Source organism: Pieris napi, chromosome 20 (genome assembly GCF_905475465.1).
Source record: "Pieris napi chromosome 20, ilPieNapi1.2, whole genome shotgun sequence".
Lineage (NCBI taxonomy): Eukaryota > Metazoa > Arthropoda > Insecta > Lepidoptera > Pieridae > Pieris > Pieris napi.
The window spans coordinates 643,543-659,048 of NC_062253.1; the positions used below are offsets into that span (position 1 = coordinate 643,543).

Sequence of the window (15,506 nt, forward strand, 5' to 3'; positions counted from 1 at the left end):
TAATAATTAATTACATCCTAAAACGTATTAGTATTTTAATTATATATACATGTTAATATTAATAACTATTTTGCACTGGCCTTGAAGAAAACGAATATAAGGCGACATTAATTTGTTTCTATTACACTTCAATTCAAGTTGTGACAACTGTTGTGGCAAGTTACAAAATGAAGATTCTTCTGTGTGAGTACTGCATTTTTGGTAGTTTATTTTCTAATCAATTATTAAATAAAATTATGAAACTTAAAAAGAAAACTTTTTAATATGAAATCTAAATTGATTAAGATCTTTATGCCGCCCCTATTTGATTATTGGCAGAATGTGGTAAAAATATATTTTTTTTTTATAAATGAAGCAGTGAAAAATTCGATGAAACGTGAGAAAGTCCTAACAAAAAATTTTTTTTTTAATTCCAGGTATCACAATTTTTTCGCTAATTGCGTTGTCTATCGCTGCACCACCAGGATCCCATCCTAGCAGTGGTAACGAAGAGTCGAAAACAAAAGAAGCAGAAGGAATTCATGTGGAACCGTTAGAAGCAAATGCGTTAAACGAAGCAAATGATAATGATGAGAAACCAGCAGAAGCTAATGACCTAGAAACCCTTGCTAAACGGGGGAGGAGGAGGCACAGGCATCGGGGACGCGGAGCAAATGAGGCAAACGAAGCAAATGAGGCAAACGAAGCAAATGAGGCAAACGAAGCAAATGAGGCGAACGAAGCAAATGAGGCAAACGAAGCAAATGCGGCAAACGAAGCAAATGCCCCAGAAAACCTTAGTAGAGGGAGGGGGTGGCCCAGGCATCCTAAGCGACGCGGAGCAAATGCGGCAAACGAAGCAAATGCGGCAAACGCAGCAAATGAGGCAAACGAAGCAAATGAGGCAAATGAAGCAAATGAGGCAAACGAAGCAAATGAGGCAAACGAAGCAAATGCAGCAAACGAAGCAAATGCCGCAAACGAAGCAAATGACCTAGAAACCCTTGCTAAACGGGGGAGGAGGAGGCACAGGCATCGGGGACGCGGAGCAAATGAGGCAAACGAAGCAAATGAGGCAAACGAAGCAAATGAGGCGAACGAAGCAAATGAGGCAAACGAAGCAAATGCAGCAAACGAAGCAAATGCCGCTAACGAAGCAAATGCGGTAAACGAAGCAAATGCCGCCAACGAAGCTAATGAGGCAAACGCAGCAAATGCGGCAAACGAAGCAAATGACTTAGAAACCCTTGCTAGAGGGAGGAGAAGGCGCAAGCAACAACGGACAAACGAAGCAAATGAGGCAAACGAAGCAAATGCAGCAAACGAAGCAAATGCCGCAAACGAAGCAAATGACCTAGAAACCCTTGCTAAACGGGGGAGGAGGAGGCACAGGCATCGGGGACGCGGAGCAAATGAGGCAAACGAAGCAAATGAGGCAAACGAAGCAAATGAGGCAAACGAAGCAAATGAGGCGAACGAAGCAAATGAGGCAAACGAAGCAAATGCAGCAAACGAAGCAAATGCCGCCAACGAAGCAAATGCGGTAAACGAAGCAAATGCCGCCAACGAAGCTAATGAGGCAAACGCAGCAAATGCGGCAAACGAAGCAAATGACTTAGAAACCCTTGCTAGAGGGAGGAGGAGGCGCAAGCAACAACGGACAAACGAAGCAAATGAGGCAAACGAAGCAAATGCAGCAAACGAAGCAAATGCCGCAAACGAAGCAAATGACCTAGAAACCCTTGCTAAACGGGGGAGGAGGAGGCACAGGCATCGGGGACGCGGAGCAAATGAGGCAAACGAAGCAAATGAGGCAAACGAAGTGAATGCGTCAAGCGAAGCAAATGCAGCAAATGCAGCCAACGAAGCAAATGCAGCAAATGCGGCCAACGAAGCAAATGCGGCTAACAAAGCAAATGCGGCTGATCCGGAACCATCAAGGAAAAAAAGGAAGGGGAGGCATGGAAAATGAAACACCAATTCGAAGAAGAGGCAGGGCAGGAAGAAGAACAGGCATAATCACTAATTATTTGATTTAATCACTAAAGATAAATTAATCTAAATGTCTAATTGTAATGTTTATGAATAAATTAATAGCACAGATATTGTTTGCAATCTTTATTATGTCAAATTTATATAAATATGTAACCATTTAATACCCCAAAATACCTACCAAGTAATTTATTGACTTTAACTTTAGTTCTTTTTTCCTTTTCCCTATTCAGAGAATTGGTGTTTTGTTCCTTATAATTAATCCGAGCATGTCAGATGTTTTGACTAGTGTTAATTTGTGGTTCTAAAGTTAATTTCGATCTTTAATTATATTAACCTCGCAGAGACTTGGTTGGTTGGTTTTTTATAAGATGACATTTACTGTAATTTAATGCCAATGCATCATTATTGCGCCAGCCTACTGAAGCCTTCTTGAAGGTGTGTGACGCATTTTATTGCGTTTTAATAGTGGCAGGAGGCTCATCTGATGTTAAGAGATACTGCCGCCCATGGACACTCTCAATGCCAAAGGGTGAAGCGAATCAAAGGATCTCGTGAATAGGTTGCTTGAGAGGAGATTCTTGTGTGTAAATTATTGTTTTTTCAGTTGTTTTCTGGTTCCTGCTGATAAGTTTTTATATGTTAGTTTAATTTTTGGGGTATTTTACGTTACCCAAGATATTTATACTATTTTCTTACAACTTGTAAACCAGTCGAAGGTGAACACGAATCTTTTTGATGACGAGAATCATAAAGGGTTGGACTATAGCATACCGAGGTTTCTAAGGGACTCACAAGACCGATATACAATGAGTCTACATGATTTTAAAAGAGGAAGCAGAACGTGGAATTTTTTTTTTAATTATTTGAATCAGAATACATTACATAAATTTTAATTATTGGTATTTGTAGAACTGGTACTACTACTAGTATTGGTCTGAAAATATATTTATATATATAAAATTGATTCATAGTTTATTACAGTACCCAACCACAAGTTTAACGCGTAATCACAAACATTTCTAAAATTGGGTAAGAATTAATAGAGAAATTATTATACCCTCACGATTTTTGACACATAGAAGAGAGTTTTGTGAATTACGAGGATATAAAAATAAATGTTAATGGTGTACTAGACTGCACGCGTGTTAAAATAAAATGATACCCCAGAAAAATATCAATATAATATCATAAATTTGTCTCTGAAATGTAAATATCAAATGTTAAAAAATGAAAACAAAATAAAATGTTGTTTAGGAACTAGGACTAAAATACTAGTAAATTTTAATGGAAAATTAATTATTTAATATTATTAATCACAGAGCATGTAATGAAGTTGAATCATTTCTTTGTATTAAAAACGCAATGGATTACTAATTTGCACCACAGAATCAATCAAAATCTTTTTCATTGATCAAATGTCACTTAAAACTACACTGACGGACTCATAAACTGCATCAAAGTAAAAAACGACTTGAAATAAATATTTTAACCAAGTATGCAAACTTTCTACACAGATTTAAATTGAAACGTCTAGATTGGTTCGTTAACTTTAAAACAGCGTAGGGTCATATCCTTAAGTTTAAGTTTGTGTACTGGACAGGACCTTAAATTTTTTTTGAAGAAAAACAAAAATTTAAAGAAAATTGGTTATAACAATAGACACAAGCTTTATGCAAGGGTTTTTTTATGTTTTAATAAGGTGTATTACCTCCACGTGCCCTTATTATGGATTCTAATCGGTATTCGGTACCGCATAGATTTGATTAGGGTTATTAAAACATCTTGCAAACAATATTTGTCGCATTCTTCTTAAAGTGCTGTTTTTAGTTGTGTCACTGTCGTAGGCACAGGATTTCTCGCATATACAGCTCTTTTTAAATTGTCCCAAAGATGCTCAATGGGATTAAGATCCGGGCTGCGTGCTGGCCAATTCATTGTACGTATTCCAACCTCTTAGCAATATTGTCGAACTCGTGCAGCAGCGTGAGGCCGGGCATTATCCTGCATTAAAGAAAAAATTTTCGCCTATAAATCCCATGTAAGGCACCATGTGATCTTCTAAGATCTCTACTACCGTTTTGACGGACCATGTCTATGAACACAAGTTCTGTTCGCCCGTTCATCGATATGCCACCCCATACCATGCACGAACCGCCTCCAAAAGGAACAGGCTCCTCCTCCTCAATGCAACTTTGAGCATATCGCTCCCGACGTCGACGATAGACTCTTCTACGACCATGTACACCATATAAACATGTCCTATAACAAAACGGAGGCCACGCGCAAATCTTAAGCGAGCTTGTCTGTGAGCTACAGACAACTTTGGACCATTTGATGGTCTAAAAGGGGTAACCATGGTACCATCATTCCTGTGCATAAATGCGAACCTTTGTGGGACACTCACTGAGAGATGTAATTAAATACAGCCTTGCGATTCTGTAACTCACTTTTCGAACTCGCACAGCGGTTTTCGCAGCAGCGGTCGCGCTCAAATCAGTCGTGAAGCAGTCATTTTACGATTTGGAATTCTGATAAGCAATAAACTACAAGCTCCCTCCTTATATTTGTATAATATGTATAAATATGAACAAGACTTAAAAATTAGTTTGCCTAAGATTACTTCTGACATGTGTACTTTGTACGCACGCACTTTATTTTTATTAATTTTTATAAATTTCAATATCAACTAAATGTAATGGAATGACCTTCTGCGCATGCACATATTTACCCCACTGCGCAACGGCACAAAGTTAGACAGCCTCAAAAACAAGAAAATATAATTTAGTGGCAGGGGTATAAAACTATCTGGTACTTATTTAATTTGTTTAATGCCTGACAAAGGATATCAGTCAAACATACTGTTCTGCCTTTAATGTGAGGTACTTAAAAAATAAATGAGTGGCGCTACAACCTTTTTAGCTCTGAGCCTCCGATTTCTGTTTCATGATCAATTGTCAATCTTTTAACCAACTTTTTGGTTTTAAGGCAAGTGGGTTTCCTCACGGTGTTTTCCTTCACCGTTCGAGTGAATGTTAAATGCCCACATAGAAGGAAAGTCCATTGATTCACAGCCGGGGATCGATCCTACGACCTCAGGGATAAGAATCACACGCCAACCACTATGCCAACACTGGTCAATATTGCAATGCGAGTTAGTTTAGTAATAACATAGAAGATTATATTATAGAGTCAAATCATTTATTTCAATTAGTCCTTAAAAATATTTTAAAAAAATACTCCAGTTGCCCCTTGAAAAAGGTAGTTTCATATGGAGAAGAATATGCAAGAAACTCCATACTTACTCTTTTAAAATAGTTTTAATATAATTCTTGTTCTCTCGAATAGTCGAATAAAGTGAGCCCAACTGGGTTTCTTGGCTTGTTCTATTTATCACTTCGCTTCCTTTAAAAAATTATAAATAGTATAAATATATTTTATACTTCATTATAATATTTATTAAGCGAAATTTTTCTTTTACTCATTATTGGAAATTCCCATCATGTTTATCATACAATGTTTATACGTTGAGTCTGTTTTGAATAAGGAAAATATTACTTTTAACCAGCATAGATATGCATATGGATACATTGGTATTGTTTGTTTACTCGTTGATGTAAACTTAGTATTTTTTAATTATATATGTAACATCAAATACATATTTAATTCAATTCCAAAGTAAATTTTTAATTTTATAGTATTATAAAAATTTTCGCTATAATCCCGGTAAAAAAATTAATACTTCTTCGCATACAAGAGACAAGAGGCAACGTTAATCATTATAATACAACAGATTAAGTCAGGACTAAATATAGTGATTGGTGATTAAGATCTGTAATCCAGTTTGTACTCCAAACATGTCTATAAATAGCCAAGATTTTTACGCTATTAAAAAGATATAGGAACACACAATAGGAACAGATTTTATTGGAAAATTTAATTGTCGTTTTGAGTACGTTTCAATGCTTATTATTTATATTTATTTATCCATCGTTTAAACCTTCTCTGGACTTCCACAAATAATTCAAGACCAAAATTAGCCAAATCGGTCCAACCGTTTTCGAGTTTTAGCGAGACTAACGAACAGCAATTCATTTTTATATATATAGATTCCCCAAAAATATTATTTTGCTTCTCAACAAATATATTGTAGTCCCAATCCCTTCATCCCTATCTGAATAAGTTACTAAAAGGTTAAGTTAATCATCTCCATGTAAATTGTTGTTTACAATTATATCCTCCGGCGCTGGTGGGATGTTGTTGTTGGTCGGGCTGTAAATTGTTGTTGCTTAGATGGCAGGTACACGATAATCTAGAGCTAAAAGATAATTTTGCCTCAGGAATTCACTTGCCAGTCACACGTAGATTTCTTAGATAGGATGCCTAAGAATCCTTAAGTTGCTTGAACGCTTCTTTGAGCTGACACATTTCTTTAGTGTTAAAAAGGCGTAGAAAATAAAATAATCGATCAGAGATTATAACTATAACTTTCCATTTGTTACACTACAGTAGAGTTATTGTGATAAATTGTGCTCACTGCGTAACTACAGCCCTGCGATTCTGTAACTCACTTTTCGAACTCACACAGCGGTTTTCGCATCGGCGGTCGCTCTCAAATCAGTCGTGAAGCAGTCATTTTATGATTTGGCATTCTGAAAAGGTGGGAGCTTGTAGTTTATTGATTATTAGAATGCCAAATCATAAAATCATAAAATGACTGCTTCACGACTGATTTGAGAGCGACCGCCGATGCGCGAACCGTTGTGTGAGTTCGAAAAGTGAGTTACAGAATCGCAGGGCAGGTTGTACATAAAACTTCGTGCACAGATTTAAAACAATTTACTAAAGACGATAAATACCGTATTGTTTAAAAAGTTGTCTACGAAGAATGGGCAAGCATATTTTATATAAAAATTAATTAAGGTATGTAATCATAAAAAAGCGAGAAGCTCAGTTATCGTACACTAGCAATTAATTTTATACAAGATATATAAAAAATTAATTAAGAATTTAATGAAACATGTTTGTACATTTAACAAAAAACTGTTATTTAAAACGTAGATAGGTATATGGTTTTAATTTTCTGTCTCCACTCGCGACTCTTATAATATATGCGATAAACACTCACATTATTTACAAATCTCGACATTTCCTGTTCTTTAAAGAAGTCTTTAGCTGACTGAAATCATTTATTTAATTTAATCGATTTTATGTGTTGAAATTTATTAAAATGCTAGATTTATTTATTTATTAACACTTCGTTGCATATACAGTACAATTGACATAATTAAATAAAAAGGAGAGCAACTGGCGGCCTTATCGCTTTCGAGCGATCTCTTCCAGGCAACCACTGTGAGAAAAAGAAAAGTATTAAATTACATAAGAAAGGCAAGAAGTGCAAAAATACATGTATTACATTTAGTTGTTTAGAAAAAGAAACTTATCAGGAACAAAAAAAACAAACTAAACTAATAAAGAATACATGAAAAAAATAATAATAATTTTAATAAATTTATATTAGTAGACTTAGTTACTTTCTTGATTCATGGGCCCCCATGACACATTTGTGACACACATGATTTTGTGTTAATAATTATTTACTATATATATATGCTAATTTTAATTACTATTTTGTAATTAATTAGGTGCTATATTGTCCTTGAAGAAAACGAATATAAGGCGACATTCATTTGTTTCTGTTACACTTCAATTCAAGTTGTGACAACTGTTGAGGCAAATTTCAAAATGAAGATTCTTCTATGTGAGTATAAATACTGCACTACAGGTAGTTTATATTGAAATCGATAAATAAATTAAAATTTTGTCACTTAAAAAGCCAATTTTTAATATGCCATCTGATTTGAATTAAGATCTTTATAGGTACGCTATTTGATTATTGGCAAAATGGGGTAAACTTGAAAAAAACATTTTTTTTTTATAAATTTTCCGATGAAACGTGAGAAATTCCATACCGAAACCATTTCTTTTTAATTACAGGTATCACAATTTTTTCGCTAATTGCGTTGTCTATCGCTGCACCACCAGGATCCAACGAACCAACCACCACCAACGAAGCAAATACGGCCAACGAAGCAAATGAGGCTAACGAAGCAAATGCGGCCAACGAAGCAAATGCGGTCAACGAAGCAAATGCGGCCAACGAAGCAAATGAGGCTAACGAAGCAAATGCGGCCAACGAAGCAAATGAGGCTAACGAAGCAAATGCGGCCAACGAAGCAAATGCGGTCAACGAAGCAAATGCGGCCAACGAAGCAAATGAGGCTAACGAAGCAAATGCGGCCAACGAAGCAAATACGGCCAACGAAGCAAATGCGGCCAACGAAGCAAATGCGGCCAACGAAGCAAATGCGGCCAACGAAGCAAATGCGGCCAACGAAGCAAATGCGGCCAACGAAGCAAATGAGGCCAACGAAGCAAATGAGGCTAACGAAGCAAATGCGGCCAACGAAGCAAATGCGGCCAACGAAGCAAATGCGGCCAACGAAGCAAATGCGGCCAACGAAGCAAATGCGGCTAACGAAGAAAATGCGGCTAACGAAGAAAATGCGGCTAACGAAGCAAATGCGGCTAACGAAGCAAATGCGGCCAACGAAGCAAATGCGGTCAACGAAGCAAATGCTATTGATGAGAAACCAGCAGAAGCTAATGACCTAGAAACCCTTGCTAAAGGGAGGATTACGCACAGGCATCGTCGGGAACTCAAAGCAAATGAGGCAAATAAAGCAAATGAGGCAAACGAAGCAAATGAGGCAAACGAAGCAAATGAGGCCAACAAAGCAAAATGCGGCAAACGTAGCAGATGCGGCAAACGAGGCAGATGCGGCAAAGGAAAAAAATGTGGCAAAGGATACAAATGTGGCAAACGAGGCAGATGCATCAAAAAAACAAATGCTGCAAACGAAGATGATTAGGTTGATGAGGTAGAAACCAATGCAAAAAAGAGTAAGGACATAAAGAAGAACGGGCAAAATCACTAATTATTTGATTTATTCAGTAAAGATTAGTTAATTTAAATGTTTGATTATAATGTTCATGAATAAATTAATAGCAAAGATATTGTTTACAATCTTTAATATGTCAAATTTATATATATATAAAACTATTTAATACCCTGAAATACCTACCAAGTAATATTTTGACTTTAACTTTAGTTGTTTTTTTTCACTATATATACAGGATAGGTGATTTTTTCTTATAATTAATCCGAGCATGTCAGATGTTTTTTTGACTAGTGTTAATTTATGGTTTGCTGAAACGTTTGCCATTGAGACAATAAGTTGTTACTGTCACTCCTAGATTGAAGGTGTGAAGCTTCTTATTGCATTTAATAGTGGTCGATAGTTTGAGACAGGAGGCAAACGGGCAAGAGGCTCACCTGATGTTAAGTGATACTGCCGCCCATGGACACTCTCAATGCCAGAGGGCTCGTGAGTGCGTTGCCAGTCTTTTAACAATTCACACCCTACGTCGAACAACCCTAAGTCGAATTGGTTCAGTAATACTTCAGTGGGCAGCTGGTTTAACATAGTGGTTGTGTGCAAAAACTGCCTTAAAAAATGCTCAGTTGTGGAACGACGGACGTCGAGGTAATACGGGTGGAATTTCGTATTCTGCCTCGACGTCCGATGATACAACTAAGCTGCAGGTCCCCAACAACTCCTCCGAACACTCTCCATGGTAAGTTTGGCAGAATATGCAGAGAGATCCCACATTTCTACGCAACGCCAAGGGATCAAGTCGCTCGGAGAGGGATTGCTCATCGACGGTTAATAACATGTTTCGACATTATAAATAAATAATGGAGTAATTATGGAGTTTCTTGCTCATTTTTCTCCATATGAAACTACCTTTTGGAAGGGGCAACAAGATTATTTTGGAACGAAGTTCCTTATCGCGCGTTGTGAAAGGGGGCTAGACGGAAAAAATTCTTACGAAAAGTTGTCACGACACTTTTTTGCTATTTGCTATTGTAATACACCGGTTCTCGTCCGATCACCGAAGTTAAGCAACGTCGGGCGAGGTCAGTACTTGGATGGGTGACCGCCTGAGAACACCTCGTGATGTTGGCTTTTTTTTGAAGGGATAAGAAATGAAAATTATTTTTGGAATCACTTAACTAAATTAGTCTTGTTGGAACGAAGTTATCGAGCGTTGCGAAAGGGGGCTAGACGGAATAAATTAAGACCAAGTTGTAACGACACTTTTTTCTATAGTTGTTATATTTTACATTTTCGATTTAGCTATCGCCACCGTCCATACCACGTTGAATACACCGGTTCTCGTCCGATCTCCAAAGTTAAGCAACGTCGGGCGAGGTCAGTACTTGGATGGGTGACCGCCTGGGAACACCTCGTGATATTGCCTTTTTTTCGTCGTAAGATTGGTGTCGAGAAAATCTATCATACTGTTATGATACCAATTAACATATAAATTAATCGAAAGGAATTTCGTTCCATCCGGGTGTCCCTTGACACCTCTAATGTTATTTTTTTTGATACGTTTTATTTGTAATGTTGACTTTCAAAAGTGCCTATTTAAAATAAATGATTTGACTTTATACTATAGATTCTTAGATAGGATGCCTAATCCATATGTTGCATTAAACGCTTTTTTGAGCTAACTAGGTGTTACAAAGGCGTAGAAAATAAAATAATTGGAAAGGACTGGAAGAGGAAACTGTACTAACTTGTCTAAAATCCGTCATTTCCATCTGTTAAGGCTCATTTAGATGGAGAGAGTTTTGGTGCGAGATATCGTACGCGACTATCACCAGCAACAAAAGCCATAACATTATCGTATTAAAATGTTTACATAAAGACAAGAACTAAATTCTCACCTACTATTATGTCATACGAGAATCGCCAGTGATTTATCGCTATGCGATAATTTCCTGCATCTGTTTACTTACGACATTGTAGTAAAAAGATTCTTACTTACGAGAATTTCGACTAGTATAAACACGATATCGTATGACATTTTTTTATGTTCATACGAGTATCGTACGTTTCATTCGAGTTTAGGTTTAATTTTAAAGAACTTTATTTCTCATAAGAACTTAATACTAGTTCGCTTATAGTGAGATATAGTACTTAATTCTAAATTATATAATATTAGTAGCCTCTAGAGCGTTGGAAACATTACACTGATTACAAATAATCTTTTAGATTTCTTTTGAAGACATTCATATTATCGCACTGTTTTAATTCCTCTGGTAAATTGTTGAACAACTGTGCTCCTTCAAATAATATCGTTTAGTGATTACTAGGGTATTGTTCTCAAAAATGACAAAAAAATCCTTTTAATTTTGGGGCTGCCGATAGTTTTAGGTTAATTGAACTTTTTAGAAGTCACGAGTGGTTCCATAGCAGAGCTATTGTGATAAATAGTGAGCACTGCGTAACTGTGCTTAACATCAGGTGAGCTTCCTATTACATTAAAAAATTAGTACTTACCTCGTGCTTATGGTCCTTCTTGATGGGCCCATGACCCCCGCCCGAGCTTTGCACCGTGTTCATGTCGCACAATCACACACTACGCACACATTGTTACAATTAGTTAACGTGTGTATACATCTACACTTATATGGACTTTAATGAGGCACTGAAACTTTGATTATCACTTTATTTATTTGAAATAATAATAAGTAATAACTGATTCAATCTATTTGTTAGCACAAAATCAAATAACTTACTTTACAATAATATAAGTATTCAGAAGTATTTTTAAACCTGACAGAAACTGCACAAATGGGCTGGCAACTCCAAAGCTTTGACAGAAAATAAAAAGCTCACAGACGCAAGTTTGCGATTCCAGTTATTTCGTTTATAAATACTGTAAATTTTCTTTTAAATGCCATTCGTATATTGTTCAGAAGAAATTGATATGCGACGTCTCCTACTACGCTTCGCTCGCATTCCAGTTACTTTCAATTTGCATTGCATTCTTGAAAGCTCAAGAGGTGATGTTTTTAAAAGAATTCATTCGTATTTAGAAATAATAAAAGCTTTTTTAACATTGCGTGTTGTTCCCACGAGAATGTACATACGTGTTCCTATTTCACCATGCCTCCTGCTGATAGAGGACAAATCTTTGTTTTTAATTTATTTATTAATTAACAATTAATTACTTAAGAAGTCATGTGGAACATGGTGTAATTATTGCAGCTCCTTACATTGTGTAAAACAAAAAACTTGGCGATTAAAAAGAGTGGCGGAGAGTTTATTGCCAGTTCTTCTCTTCCGTTCCACGACCTTGATTTGAGAACTGGCAGTAAATGTAAAATTAGAAGCATTTAATGTATATTTCTTTTTGACGTTCATAAGTGTACATTGTGTTACCTATCTTTATACGAACTTGTTAAAGTAATATGTTATCAAATTACACTAAATTTGTAGTAATCTGGAACTACGATATGAAATAAGGAACAAAAGTGTTTATATAAATCCTCCGGTGAAGAGTCTTAAATTAAAGTCTAATTTTAGTCGCAGCTATAAGATTCATCTACTATCTCAACAAAAATCGCACGAATAATCCGCCCAAAAAAAAATCTACTTCTTAACAATTATTCTTATTTTTAACTTTTCATTTTAATTTTATTTACTTGTTTATTAATTTTACTACACACCTTTAGACAAGACTTCATTACCTACAGTGGTAACTGGTTTTATTATAATTTTTCTTCTTCTAAGTATTTATTATATTCCTTTTCTTTCTTTTTTTGCGACTGAGGAGCAAACTAGCTGCTGTGGTCTCTGGTAGAATGACTAGCGCTGTGGAACATTCTGCTCCACAGCATAATGCTGAGCCAGGGCCAATTACAGCCACAGCACACACGCATTACACACTTGAAACGAACCGAATGGGAAAAGGTAATTTTGTTAATTTTGTTATTGTTTTTGATATCTCTCATTTAATTTTTTTTTGTGTGTTTATGTGTGAGTGTTTTTTTTTTAATAAATGTTAAATCTATATATATAATATTTGTAATTGACATTTTTCCTTCTTTATATCTTAGACTATTTCTACATGGCAAACTCGTATGTGTGTGATGTGTAATGTCGCTTACAGCATTCTGAAGCTGTAGGAGTTTAATATATGTAAATAGAATCTGTCCGTCAATGTGTCCAATCAACCGCAGGTTTGTCAAACTGCCATTTATTTCTGTACTCTTATTTCCAATGCAAATTATATTTATTTCGGCATTCGAAACGGGAATTCCAACTGAAAGGTAGATTTCATCAATCATTGCTCTTGGCAGTTAAAAAACGATTTTCAACTAATATAAAATACTGTTTTCGATAAAAATATTTCGTGTGAGAATATAACACTTTATTACTGACGTAACAATGTAATATTTACGCAACATACGTGAATAATACAATTTATTGGATAAGAAAAGATACATTTAGCGTCTTGTAGATCGTGAGCATAAGAGAAGTAGGAGAGAATAAAGTAGAGATGTAAGTGTTGACGTCACGAGTCATTAGTCAACTCAAGATGTGGTCCCATTAGGCCGCTGTTGACCTCTCACGTGCAGCACACGTCTTTCAAAAGAATTTCATAAAATACTCATTCACTCGTATTCCTTATTTGTACGCCCTATTTTCTAAAAATAAATAAAATAATTCAGAGGCGCTACAACCTCTTTAGGTCTGGGCCTCAGATTTCTGGATCTGTTTCATGATATTGTCTTTTGTTAACATAACTTTTACACATTTAAAGAAAACACTTTTCTACCGGATTGAAATTATTATTATAAACTTACAATTATGTGAAATAATTTTTTTGTAAAACAATTATAAGTTTATAAAAATACATAACTTCAATCCGGTAAAAAAGTGTTTTCTTTAACTGTTTCATGATCATTTTTCAATCTAATATGGCAAGTAGGTGATTAGCCTCCTGTGCCTGACAAGCCGTCGACTTTTTGGCTCTAAGACATGTCGGTTTCCTCACGATGTTTTCCTTCACCGTTCGAGCGAATGTTTAATAATAGAAAGAATGTCCATTGGTGCACAGCCGGGGAGCGAACCTACGATCTCCTTACCAAGCTCTGGCCAACGCTGCTTTTAAAATAATTACTATGTATTTACTTATTTTACCTATTAAAATAAAATACATCACTTTAAATCTCTACTGTACAAGCATTATCTAATTTTAACTTTCGTACTAACTGATTTAAAATTATCGTGATTCATGTGTCCTTTTTTATTATCACTTTACTTCCCTTTCACTGTTTACATATGTTGACATAACATTTATTACTAACGAAACACACAAAATAGTTTTAATAATAGACAAAAAGAAAAATAACAAAAAATTATGGAATTAAAAAAATGACTAAGGTACATATTGTTGTTTGTTGTGGTTGTAACTGGACCTGACTCAGCATTATGTTGTCGGGCAGACGTGTTCCATAGCGCTGGTCATTCTTTCAGAGACCATAACAGCACACAACACATAATTGCTTTGCTTTGTTCCATTAGTTTTGTCTAAATAACTTTACGTCATGTAATTTTGCACTTCTTGCGCTTACCTAGTCTAAATTTTTTTCTCTCACAGTAGTTGCCTGGAAGAGATCGCTCGAAAGCGATGAGACCGCCAGTTGCCCTCCTTTTTATTTAATTATTTTAATTGTACTGAATTACAGCAACGAAGTGTTTATAAGTAAATAACTACCTGACAATTTAATTGCGTGTGCGGTATTAATTTAAAAAGTACCTGTTACCGCTGTTCAATTTACCTATTATTTAAATGTGCTAAGCATAACGAGTAAAGAAGTTAATAAATGATTAAAGCCCTATAGATTCTAGTTATAACAAAAATTGGTGTCAACGGTTTCGATGTTTAATTATTATCCTACTTTGGTACAGAGCCCAACAGTTTAGTTCTAAACTCGTTGAAGAAGTTCCTGAGCAACTGAGCTACGAAGTAAAGACTAATTACCTTTTAAAACTTTGCAATTTTTATCACAATTATCCGTTTTTTTAATTAAGTTTATCCAACATTAAGCTTTCGTCTTGCTTTCAAAAGATATAACGTTATATCTGGGAAACTTTTTTCCAATGCGATTTACGGACGTGAGAAATCCTTAGGGTGTATTCTGAAATGGCAGAAAAGATTTTCCGCGGAAATTGTGTTATGTGAGTTTTTAACTTAAGCAATGAAATTCTGAAGTTTTTTCAGTAGTCAAAGGGGTCGGATTTAATGTAAAAAAGTTACTTATAAAGCCAAATTTAACTTATTTAAATTAATATCTTATTAATTTAATCTTGTTGGGTTCGAAACCAGGGCTAGCATGCCAAATGAAAAGCCTTTTTCCCTTTTTTCGAAGTAAATTTAACTGACCGTCGACTGATAAATTAAATATACATACAGCAGGGGAACAGCGACATGACATCACACTTATTCATTTTACAAAAAAGGGAATTTCCTTTTTTATTAGGCCGATGGCTGACCATGCGTCATACTCGTGAACGGGACTTGTACTCATTCCCACGAAAATGTAAGTGCGT

The 15,506-nt window shown here is 35.7% G+C and overlaps 2 protein-coding genes and 1 pseudogene across 14 annotated transcripts in view; 2 read left to right on the top strand and 1 right to left on the bottom strand.

Annotated features, from left to right (window-relative positions):
• LOC125060002 (extracellular matrix-binding protein EbhB-like) overlaps nucleotides 1-9,046 on the top strand; it is a 51,680-nt gene extending 42,634 nt beyond the window's left edge. For 2 of the 11 annotated variants that reach the window (XM_047664743.1, XM_047664744.1), the window contains exons 2-3: nucleotides 417-748; nucleotides 902-2,083. In XM_047664743.1, the coding sequence (XP_047520699.1) occupies nucleotides 417-748; nucleotides 902-1,951 (1,382 nt within the window). In that variant the 3' untranslated portion in view covers nucleotides 1,952-2,083. Of the gene's footprint in view, nucleotides 1-79; nucleotides 184-416; nucleotides 749-901; nucleotides 2,084-7,597; nucleotides 7,733-7,968 lie in introns of those variants that run through there. The other 9 variants (XM_047664745.1, XM_047664750.1, XM_047664753.1 and 6 more) reach the window with 9 other exon arrangements.
• LOC125059999 (inactive dipeptidyl peptidase 10) overlaps nucleotides 1-15,506 on the bottom strand; it is a 348,882-nt gene that overhangs the window by 214,403 nt on the left and 118,973 nt on the right. Inside the window, exon 2 of one of the 3 annotated variants that reach the window (XM_047664739.1) lies at nucleotides 11,445-11,598. The exons of the other annotated variants lie outside the window; for them this stretch is intronic. Coding sequence (XP_047520695.1) covers nucleotides 11,445-11,507 — 63 coding nt within the window. The 5' untranslated portion in view covers nucleotides 11,508-11,598. The remainder of the gene's footprint in view (nucleotides 1-11,444; nucleotides 11,599-15,506) is intronic. 3 annotated transcript variants of the gene reach the window in all.
• Nucleotides 10,238-10,356, top strand: LOC125060062 (annotated as a pseudogene).